Below are 12,165 nucleotides of genomic sequence, written 5' to 3'. Positions count from 1 at the left end.
GGGGGGAAATTTCTCATGGGAAAAAGAGTTATGTGGTGATTAGAAGAGGTATTTGTTAAAAGACATAAAAATCCATTTTATTCAGAAACACAAACTAGTAAAACCTTGAAAGTTTCATTTCTGTCCTTCTCTTTATTAGTTGCTTTTCAAATTTGATTGTGTTCATTGGTTAAAGAATTTTTTATTTTTAAATTGCTGACTCAACCTAGCAGCCTGAGTTGCTTTCATTATCATTAGAAACATGGCTTTGCAATAAAGAAGAGGTTGACTATTTTGTGGTTGATGGATGAAGCAAAATGGAATCCTTCAACCCTAAAGATGAAGGCATCAGGCACCCTGGAAATTGGATACAGCTTAATAGCCCAAGAGAACAATTTTCAGAACAGAATTCTGATCTTTTCCCCATGGATAAATCAGCTTTACTCAGCTAAGAGTGGGGGAAATATATTTTGGCTAGCAAATGTATAGTTGGAAATTCATAGACTAAAAGAATCTTCCTGAAATGTAGTTGGGTAATAGATATTTTGAAAATGAGATCTTAGATAGGGTTAAAAAGGCTTCAGGAAGAAAGATTAATTCATTTTTGCTGTCTCTCCTTGGAATACCATATTTAGCTACTCTGGGGCAATAGTTGAGAACATATTGTAATAGTCCCAACTGTAAAGCAGACTTTAAGAATGGGTTTCCCTTACCCCCAAGCACATGAGAGTGAAGAGAGGAGTGCGTGGGAGAAGCTGAGATATATGAAAGCTGTCTATCCTGGGATAATTTTATAGGGAATCCGTCTCAGTCTATTAATTCAATATACCGAATAATAATTTACTGGGCACTCTATGCTTATCCATGCTTCATATGTATTATTTTACTTAACCCTCACGACTCCACTCTAGATGTGGCATTCATAAGCCCATTATGCAGATGAGAGGCCTGAAGAACAGATGAAATGACTTGCTCAATGGGGCACAGTTGGTAACAACAACTGTATTCTAACCCAAGCACTCAGGTTCCAGAGCTAGTGCTCCAAGCACTGTATTAAATAATTAGTGGAAAGCAAGTAAAAGAACAAACTCAAAAACAGGCAAAGGTCTTTGGCAGAAAGGTCACAAATCATTACCGTGCAGTTCCATTACTCTTTCTTCCCATCTGACCTTTATTGTCAGCTAACTCCAATGCATAAATTTGGGACATGTATTCATTTATCTTAACACTTTCTTTTTTTCCAGAGCACATGATATGTCTTTGTGTCTCTGGTGTATGGTATTTAATATGACGAAAGACTTTCCACATGCTTCTGAATTCTGAATAGTTTCCGTTTGCTGGGCTGAGTCCTCAGGAAAAGGTTTCAAACTCAAAGTGGAGCCACTGGCTCACATATGCTTCACCTTTGCCTTTGAGTCCTAAATAAGGGGTGCCTGGGTGGCTCAATGGTTGAGTGTCTGCCTTTGGCTAAGGTTGTGATCCCCTGGTCCCCTGGTCCTGGGATCATAGTTCCACATTAGGCTCCCCTCAGGGAGCCTGCTTCTCCCTCTGCCTATGTCTCTGCACCCCCCCTGTCTTTCATGAATAAATAACTAAAATCTTAAAAAAATATTGAAGCCTAAATAAATGCAGAATGGTGAAGTTGGGAGGGGTGAGCAGTACTCACAAGGAGTTGGTGGGGTATCAGTACTATATAAAGTAAAGGTAGATTCAACATGAAGAAATCAATGGACTCTGTCTTCCCCTCCTAAGTTCCCAAAGCCATTTAAGCACTTGGGAAACTATTTGCAGATACCAAGGTCCTTTCATGAGCTCCATCAATATATGAATTAGATACTTATTTCAAATTTAACCTCATGAGTTACATACTAGGTAATACATCATCTATTACATCACTGTTATTACACAGGTGATACAGATACATATATATAAAACATTCCTGTAAGCTAAAAGGGTAAGAATTGTTTGTAAATTTCATGACATTTTAATGCATATAATGTCTAATTAATTAGTAAGTCCACATTTTTATAAGTTCAAAAAACATAAATGTTGTCAAAGCATATAATATTTTTAAAAATTTCCTTGAGAGAAATATTCCCTAAAAATTTATGAGATTAACATTTTTTAAAAATAGATTTTGCTTATTCATGAGAGGCACAGAGAGAGAGAGAGAGAGATGTAGAGACACAGGCAGAGGGAGAAGCAGGCTCCATGGAGGAAGCCCGATGTGGGACTCGATCCCGGGTCTCCAGGACCAGGCCCTGGGCTGCAGGCAGGCGCTAAACTGCTGAGCCACGCGGGCTGCCCGAAATTAACATATTTTAAAAAAGCAGTGATCAAGACTTTTACTAGTATCCCTATTACATTGTTGTTTGTGACTTTTAAGTATCCTCTCTTTGTGCTTTACCAAGTTGTTGTCAGGCTGTGAACTTGTTGGGAGGGGTAGTACTGAATTAAAATTTCTGATTTGCACCTTACCCAGAATAAACCACCAGTGGGTTTTATTTATTTATTTATTTTAAGAATAAACCAACCAGGAGGAGAATGTTTCCTATTCAAGTCTGTAGTCTTTCTGTTCTCTTGCTGAGAGAGTTCTTTCATGCGCCATTTTGTGCTTATCCCCTTTGAAAACAATGTGGTGTGTGGAGATGATGGGAACTGTAAGATACTAAGTCTCAGGAGCACAGATGGAAATGTAAACAGGAAACCAGTGGGGAGTTAATTGTGTGGCATCTGGCACTGGGGTCTAGCAGAGGCAAACAAGCCATCTCACCACTGTTTTTTGACAAGATAGGGTTGCCCCCTGAAGACAAAGGTGGAGAATGGAGTCCCTCATTCTTATGCCCGCTACAAATGATTCATTGTTAGTAGCTGCTAAAGGCAGAAGGGACCTCAGTTACCCAGTGTATCTAGGACAGAAAAAAAAGTAACATCCCTTTCATATCCCCAGATGCCACAAAAATGGGAATTTTTCCATTGCTACATCAAAATGGGGTTCTATGATAAATGTTCTATTGATTTTCTTGCTTTTTCTTTCTTTCTTTTGTTCTTTAGATTGTGCTGCCTCGGATTGTAGTTTTAATAGAAGACAACTACCACTAAATCTCTCTCTTCCTGAGTTCTACCACCTGGTTCAGGTGGAGGTCACTTTGCCTGGAGAAAAGATTGATTTCTCTTAGGAGAAGGCTCAAAGAAACATCAGCTCTTACATTCTCATTTATCACAAAAACAAAGACTGCAGTAAAAAATTTGCTGATATGTTTAGAGGAGACAGAGACCAACTGTAGCTGGGAGATTGGAATCAGAATAGTTTTGATACACTAGTTAACATACGGAAAAGCAGGGTTTTCTGGGATAGGAGTTGGGCACCCTCATGGGATTGTTTCAAGTCAAAGTGTTTTCTGACAAGTGAGCATGGCTGTCTTGAGAGCCAGCATGTACTGTCAGAGAAGGGAAGCTGGGAATTGGGAGATGTGAAATTTGCTGGTTCAAACTATCAGCTCCATATATCAACTGTTGTCCAGAATGAAAGGAGCAACTGACAAAGCAATCCTTCTCTGGCCCTGAAGTTTGATTGATTGGTTGATGAAGTTGGGAGTAAAAATTTGCTACCTGTGGGGAGAAAGGCAAACCTGAGGTCCCAAACAAGGTTTTATTTAGGATTCTTAGAGGTTATTAAGGTATAGAAGGAGATTTCTTTTTCTATTGTTTTCCCATCCAGTGGAAAAACATTTATTTAGAAACCATGAGATTTGGATTCTAATTCCAATATTATCATTTAATTGTGATTATGAAAAAAGTAATGTAATATCCCTGAGCTTTCTTGTGGATAAAATGAGTAGATTGGATTAGATCGACATTGAGGTCCTTCCAATTGTAGAATGCAATCATCCTAGCTTTTGCATCAGATTCATTGTAGGAATTAAATTAAAATTGGACTCCCCGTTTGTTACACTGCGCCACCACTCTCAGATATTTGAAGCAACATCATTTGGGTAACAGTGTTTGTTGTTGTTTTTTTTTTTTAACAATTGGGTAAATAAATTTTTGTGGAGTAGGTGAAAAATAAATTCCTAACTCCAGCAACTTAATAGCTAAATACTTATGAGTTGAAAATGAAAACAAGGCAAGATGAATAGCTTTTTGCCTCTGACTTTGGCATTTATGACTTGCTAGGTTGGCAAACCAAGAACATCCTGAGTCAAAGTGAATCAAGAGTAACTGGCTAATACCTTCTATAGCAAATGGCTTCCCCACGGTTAGAAGTTTGCAGTCAGCGTCTATTGACACTTCATAATCCAGAAGGGCTTTGTCCATGATGAAGGCATCTAGTTTCTCTGGATCATTCCTATATTTAAGACCAAGAGAATAAAAGAGAAAAATGATTCATTAATAGACAGAAAGTTTGACAGCCGGCTTTTGTTTAGGGGACAGAAACCTGGAAAGGACAGCACAAGTTAGGTAGCTGCTGACTCAGCCTTGTTGACATCTCACTGACCCGAAGAGAACAGACCAGGGGAAACAGACACTTTTCTAAGAGAGCATGACATCTCTCCAATGGGTTTATCTGCCATTTCCTTTTATTACTTCTAAAGCCAACAATAAAGCCAAAGTGACTGAATTGAATGGGAAGGCTCAGTTCTCTTACATTAACTGAGTGACTCGATTGTTCTCCACACACTGTATCACTCATAATGACTGTGAGGTGGGGGGTATTATCCCATTTTAGCAGATGAGGAAATTGAGGCTCAGAGAGTCAAAGTAACTGGATCCAGGTTACATAGCTAGTAAGTATTGGAGCCAGGTGGTCTCACTAATCAGTATGTGGAGATTTTTATTTCTTTCTGTCAAAATCACTATCATATTCTTCAGCAATCAGGCATCATTTCACATTTAGGAATACATATTTGGGAAATACAAATATGAGATCCAGCATTCCTGGGGAAAGAGAGCTAAGGTCTCTTTAAAGTCCATCGCTAGCATCCATTAACTGGAAGCGGAAGCACAGGTAATAAGAATAGGTCTTAGTGATCTACTTTATTAATACATCTCTAAAGATCCATGTTTCACTCCTATCTTAGGAAGTGATTCAGACAAGGGTCATTTAAAGTAGGTGTTCCTGGACTGTATCAGTGAATAAGACGTGGACTGGGCTCAAGATACCAACAGATGACTTGTGCATTCTTCATGTGTTCTCCTCATTTCTTAAATGTAGGCACAGAAATGGTCCAGAGATAGGTATGTCTCAGCACCGGTTGAGCTCCCAATTACAAAGGAGGTAAGGAAGAAGGAATTTTAAAAGAAACTCTTTTAAGGTATATGCAATGACTCTTGTTTGCAGCTACTTCAAATCATTTTTGGACAGCTGTAGGACATATAGCCATTTAAGAAAGGCTTCCGACCCTCAAGGCTATCCAAGCATCTTGGCAAAGAGAACAACTCTTTTTCTATTCTATCTGGACTCAGTCATTCCTCAATTAGAGCCAAAAATGAGTCTATTGGAATTCAAAGTGGAGTAGCCTCAAACTCAGACTAGAACACGGCTAGGGCCCATCAAAAATCTAAAAAGGAAAGACACCCTTAGCCACCTCTAAGGTTTATCAGTGGGAAGGAAGTACATATTTATATGGATGGCTTTGTTGGGGCCATACATGGACACAGAGTAAATAGGCCAACTTCCTTCTTGATGCCAATGACCCTTGCTTCCTCTTTCTACTCTTTGAGGAAGTGAAACAGCCTATTCAAAAATGTGTTCCTTTTTCCAGGGGTATTGGATTTAAGTCATGAGACTTGTCTTTAACCAAAATAAAAAAACATCTCCCAGCTCCACAGCTGTGGGAAGCTTCAGAAAGGGTTGAGAATGTGAATTGTCTCCTAGGAGCTGATGATGAGGAACCTTAATGGAATCTTGGCAATAAAATAAAAATCAAGCTGAAAGATGTTTCTCCAATAAAGGTTTTACTGCCACAGTAACAAAATGTACCTTGGGAGCTACACAGCAACTAGTTACCATTTACCAATACTCTGCAAATATCTGAGGTAGCAATAACAATAGAAAAAATTGGGGTTCAGTTTTTCTAAGCAGTAATTAGTGAGGTCCAGTCTCAGTGGTATCCTTAAATAATTACTCTTGATTTTGGATTGCAAAGTGAAGTTAGTTATGACAAGTCTCTATTGCATAGGAAGGTGAGAAGCAATTAACTCACAGACTCCCTTGGGGCCCTGCACCGGTGAGGAAGTGGCTGGGTATGATTCAGGTATAAGCAGCTTCTAGACGGCTGAATCATCCTTACAGTTGGCAGGGCCTCCGTTTTTTTCTCCCATTATAGAATCATGCTCTTTTTGAGAACTCTTTTAATAATACATGTACCACAAAATAATGCACATATCACAATAATACACATATCATAGGCAACCATAGAGGTGTGTTCTGCAAGTCAGGGCTCTGGGATGTCAAAGGGGGTAATATGAGGACTGTGGTTTCTTGGAGTGGTGGCTAAGAGCATAGGCAGTGACTGGGCCAAACACGGAGAGAGAGAAGCCCAAAGATAAGAAGTCAGAAGGCATTAATGTTAAGTTCTGCCTATATTCCAACGTCACTTCCATTAGCAAGTCGCCTAGAAAGCTTGTTAAAATGCAGTTTCTGGGATGGGGCCTGATAGTCTGCATTTCTCACAAACTCCCAAGTGCTAACAGGAGCATGAATTCTGCTGGAACATGGACTATTCTTTGAACATCGAGGACCTACTTTTCTGTTGCAGTTTCTAGACTAACCTGAAGCAGTGATTGGATTCTAGAGATCTGGTTTTAGTCGTGACTCTGGCTAAATTACCGTGGGCAAGTTGCTTCTTTAAGGTCTTGGCTTCTTCATCTCTGACTGCTTTTATCATGATTTCATCTCTCCAGGCTAATGCAGGGGCAACTCTGAGTATGGGGGCCTTCTCAGGTGAAGTCTCCAGAAAAAAAATGAATACCCTGAGAGGAGTGGAACTGGGGACAGCCACAGTGTGGCTCATCTAACTCTTTTTATACTGCTATAAGAGTCCAGTCTGTCAGTGATTACTATCTAGCTGGGAGCCACTGCCATCTCCCTGACATCTTATTCTGTCTCTCAGGCATGAATTTGCCTGAAGGAGAGAATCCGGGGGGGGCGGGGGGCTGGAAGGCAAAGGAGCACTCAACTCTGTGTTAGAGAGGGACTCTAACATTTTAATGTTCCTGAAAAACTGAAAGTGCCATTTCATGGTGTTTAAACATCCTACATAACACTGCAAATCTAAGAGCACAAACAAGGCTTCCTCTCTAGACTCTATAAAAGTCCATAAGGAGTTTTAGGGTCCTGTCACCAGAGCTCTTGAGAAACATATAGCTCTCATGTCTCATGCAATTATGTATTTGTTTCCCTTCTTTATTAAAAGAGAATTTGAGGTGGCAAGTCCTTTTGTTCATTGGGAAGATTATTGTGGTTGACCATAGATAAACCAGTTTTCTGGGGCTGCATGATTTTAGGGATTGGAAGCTTGAATTTATGTCACTGTCCTGAGGCTATCAGGCACAAGGGAGAGGGCTGCTCACCCTCATGCTGTGGTGCTTATCAGGACCCATTCATTCCCTTTTCCCAGACAGATGAGATGAGCAGATCCATAACTGCACCACCCTTCTTTGCATTCAGCTTCACTGAATTACAGGCTCTGATAATCTGCCATGGCAATGTGATTGCTCTTGATTGCTTCTCATAAATTCTGATGAGAAGGATGCAGGCATGGGAATCACTGCCTTTTATCTTATTTCCTTTCTACAGGAAATCTCTAAGATAAATTCCATTTCCTTGTGGCAAGAGGAGACAGTCCATGGGCTTAGAGATTCACTGTGAAGGAAAGGGTTGCTTTGGGACACTTTATCCTCTGGCCACATTCCCTGAGTGTTTGATCATTTCAGCACCATTGTTTTCTCAAGTGATGTCAAGCCAACATTTACTTCCCCTACCATCTGCTACACTAATGACCCCACTGGCACTTTGAGCAAAGCTACTGCCAACTGGGGACTATGCAGGTAACTAGTAATTTAGGTCACATAATTAAATGCACACTATTCCATACTGCCTTCTCAGTCTCACAATGTGAGGGATTACTGAATGGGTATATTTAGCTGTCATTAAAACAACAACAAATACTATATATGTATCAGTAGCTATTTCTTTTGGTGAGAACTTTCTGGATCCAAGAGGTTGATACTCACTTCAGATACTCCACTCCGTCAGGGGTGGCTGGAACATTGTACCTTCTCATATACTCATGCATCTCTGGGAAGCTTTGCCTCACATAATCTTCAGCACTGCTCTCCCGGACAGTTCCAAAGCGGAAGCCTTGAGAGGGATGATGTAGCTATGAGGGCGAAAGAAATGTCTTTAATATAAATTATTCTTAGGATTGTTTTCAAAAATTTCCTCTTTCATCATTCTTTGGAATCAAATAGTGATCTAGAATTTTTCAAACACACAGCATCATAAACATGTACATATAAATGTGCGGATATTCGAGCTTTCATGCAAGTAATTGTTCCATCTTCAGAAGCAAATGTATGGAAACAACAAACAGAAAACATTAAATGGTTTTCTGCTCTATACTGAGAACCTATCAGAATTCATTAGACATTTTATGAATAGGCATGCAGAACCAGCCTCATTATTATAAATTACATATCAGAGAAAGGATAAAGGTAATAAAAGTTGTGCTTCTTCTTGGTTAGAACTACACAAAGACCAAGTTAAAACCTGGCATCCTGAGACTGAAATATACTTGACCCAAAGTAGTAAATACAGCTTTCTTATGTTTACCCATTTTTTGCTATATTTTAAGTTTGTTGAATTTATTTTTGGAATAGTTAGGAAATTCTCTTTCCTTTAGGATAACTGTATTTTCCAGTGCTGAATCATGTTACATATTTGCTCAAATGGAATGGGATGTAAAATAGTTAGGAGTCAAGAGAAGAAGGGTAGCAGGGACAGACCCTCTAATATAGTTATCCAGGGTGCAGGACCTTCACAGTGAAGAGAAGTAGCACACCTAGAGCTCTGTAGAAGCTTTTGGTCACCAAGGATAAAAAAGATATAGCACACACAACATTATTATTCATGAAAGTTGTGTAGAAGTGTGAATGTAGCATCTAGACTTAATATTCTAATGTAAGAATGAACTGGGATTGGGCCATGTTATAAAGATAGTTGAATATCCTGTAGTCAGGAGTATTTTAGAGAGGATACTTCTCCACAATTGTCACATTAGATTTCCTGAACTTTTTTCTTCTGCTTCATGTTAACATATTTGGTATCCTTGCTTCTGACTTGAAGTCCTGGGACAGGAATCCATGGACGGGCTTTGTGAAGTTTATAGAACTCCTGAAATTGTAGGCAGCATCTTATATAACTATGTTTATAATTTGCTTCTATGAAACCCCAAAAGGTTAAGAACTCACTGAATATGTAACAACTTATATTTAAGATGAATTAGTTTTGTCATGTGCCAAAAATCTAACAATATGGCAATAAATTAACAAATAATAAATTACATGGCACATGCTTATAGACTATTATGCAATGTCTAAATCATTTTTGAAGCATATATAATAAAACAAGGCAAATGCTCCTATGACAAATGGAGAAAAATCTCTTGTACAGTATGATCGAATAAAATATCTATATAGCTACTTTAAATGTTATGATCTCCAACATGTCTATGTCTCTCTCTCTCTCTCTCTCTCTCTCTCTCTCTCTCTCACACACACACACACACACACACACACACACCCCTTGGGAAAAAATGTATCAAGATATTAACAATGGTTGTCCCACTGGTGTTGAAATGACAGTTTACTTATTTATAGATTTACAGAAACATACTTCATGTTTATAAATAGAAAAAAACTTTATTTTATGATCAGCAGAATAAATTCCTCACTAATTTATTCAACATTTATTGAGGCCTACTTTGTACAACTTGCAAAGTTACTGGGACCACAGAGGTAACTATGCAATCACTGCCACATAGGAACTCACCACCTGGTTGTTCATGATATATTTTGGAGATTCCCTGTTGAATAGGTGATTAGGTATATCTTTGTGTTTAATGTAATTGCTCCATACACGGAACAAATTCTTATGTTCTGTGTCAGCATAACCTTAATGAGGCATCAACAATAATAACAGCTAACTTTTACTAAATATTTATTATGTGCCAGATGTAGAATTTAGTGCTTTACATGCATTATCTTGTTTATTCCTCATAACAGCTTCATGAAGAGGGCACTATTATTATTTCCTTTTTTAAAGATTAGTGGACTGAAGCTCAGAGAAGTAAAGTAACTGGTGTAAGATCACACAGAAACAGGAGGGACTGAATTTGAACCCATGTCTATCTGATTCCAAAGCTCATCTCATTATCAACCACATTGCCCCGCCTTGCAGCTCATGGTAGCAACTGGAGAGAAGATGCTTATTAGAATAAACTCACTAGTCTTTTAAAATATTCTCCTTATGCCTTAGATCCCCCTTTGCATTCTCACAGGGGCAAACTGTAGACCCGTGCCTAGAGCAAGGCAAATCTAACAGCACCGTCTGCCTAATACCTACTCATTTTTAAGGCCTAGATCAAGACTTTGTCTTTGAAATCTTTGGTCTTATCTAGCTTCACCCTTCTGTCTAGAACATAAACAAAAACAATTTACTGCTTATTTATCTGTGCTGGTACAGCACCTTGCACATACATAATATGGGGTCTAGCTATTTACTTAACCGTATTTAACACTTCTCATGCAATACCTCTTTCAATCCTCCTAAGAAACCTATGAGGTATTTCTATTATCTTCTTTTTATAGGTGAAGAAACTAAAGATCAGAAAGTTTGTCATTTCCTCAAAGTCATAGAGCTAGTAAGTGGTGGATCTGGGATCTGAACCAAGGCAGTCTGATTGAAGATAGTAAGTTTTTGAACAGTGTGAACACTGCTTCTGATACTGTGTCATACTGACTCTTGGTGTGGTCATTACAAAACTTGCTACTTATGTGTCTCACAGTGTCTCCCATTAGATATGTTTAATTCTCACAATAATCCTGCAAGATAGATATTTTCATGTTTTACAGATTCAGACACTGAGGTTTGGGTAGTTAAAGTGACAAATTCTCAAAGCTAGCAATTAGCAAGACTCAGCCCATGTTCTTTTCTCCAACATGCAGACTGAGTTTTATTCACATGCGTATCACAGAGACCCATATGACATTTGGCACCTGACAGGTGTGCTATACATGTTTGTCAAATTAACTCACTTTACCACTTGCCTTATTCTCTCTCCACCCACCTGACTTTTCTCAGTTCATTCATCATTTCCCTAACTTGCTGTTTATGTGTCACCTCCTTCCATAACCCCCACAGTATAAGTAATTTTTTTTGCTAGAACCTATCACAGTTGCACTTCTTAATTTTTTTTCAGAGAGAGAGAACACACACATGAGTTGGGGGGGGGAGGAAGAAGGAGAGGGAGAGAGAGAGAGAGAATCTCAAGCAGACTCCACACTACTTCTTAATTTTTTTTCAGAGAGAGAGAACACACACATGAGTTGGGGGGGGGAGGAAGAAGGAGAGGGAGAGAGAGAGAGAGAATCTCAAGCAGACTCCACACTCAGCATGGAGTCTGACGCAGGGCTCGATCTCATGACCTTGAGATCAGGACTTGAGATGAAATTAAAAGTCAGATGCACTTAGCTGAATGAGCCACCCAGGTGCCCCTGCACTTCTTAAATTTAATTGTATAATAGCTTAAGGTCTAGACTTTTGGCTTCTTCGCTGGACTGGAAGCTGTGTGTGATGAACATGTGATGAAGCACTGTATTCCAATGCCTTTTATCATGTGGTTGTTCAACTCAAATGCCTGACAAATGTGGATAACTTTTCCTTGAGCCCAGGGGGAAGTGAGGGCTTTGTCATCCCACTTAGCACAAAAGGGGCTAACAATTTAGCTTATAGCTCCAGCTTTGAAATGAACCCTCCTTTTAAGGTAAAGGGATCTTAGGCTAGTAATTAAAAAATACTTCGGTCTTATATATGAAAAGAATCCCTTTCAGAAGTCTATTTTCTCCGGGTACCTGGGTGACTCAGTTGGTTGAGCAGACAGCTCTTGATTTCAACTCAGGTCA

General features: G+C 39.1%; 1 protein-coding gene across 2 annotated transcripts in view; it reads right to left on the bottom strand.

Annotated features, from left to right (window-relative positions):
- Positions 1-12,165, bottom strand: part of GRIN3A (glutamate ionotropic receptor NMDA type subunit 3A) — a 151,781-nt gene that overhangs the window by 44,870 nt on the left and 94,746 nt on the right. For both annotated transcript variants that reach the window (XM_041762920.1, XM_041762921.1), the window contains exons 4-5: positions 8,218-8,363; positions 4,212-4,327 (exon numbers count right to left, since the gene is read on the bottom strand). In XM_041762920.1, coding sequence (XP_041618854.1) covers positions 4,212-4,327; positions 8,218-8,363 — 262 coding nt within the window. The remainder of the gene's footprint in view (positions 1-4,211; positions 4,328-8,217; positions 8,364-12,165) is intronic.

The sequence above is a fragment of the Vulpes lagopus genome, chromosome 7 (genome assembly GCF_018345385.1).
Source record: "Vulpes lagopus strain Blue_001 chromosome 7, ASM1834538v1, whole genome shotgun sequence".
NCBI classification, from domain to species: domain Eukaryota; kingdom Metazoa; phylum Chordata; class Mammalia; order Carnivora; family Canidae; genus Vulpes; species Vulpes lagopus.
The sequence above is the reverse complement of the archived record's forward strand: the minus strand, read 5'-3'. Positions and strand labels throughout refer to the sequence as shown.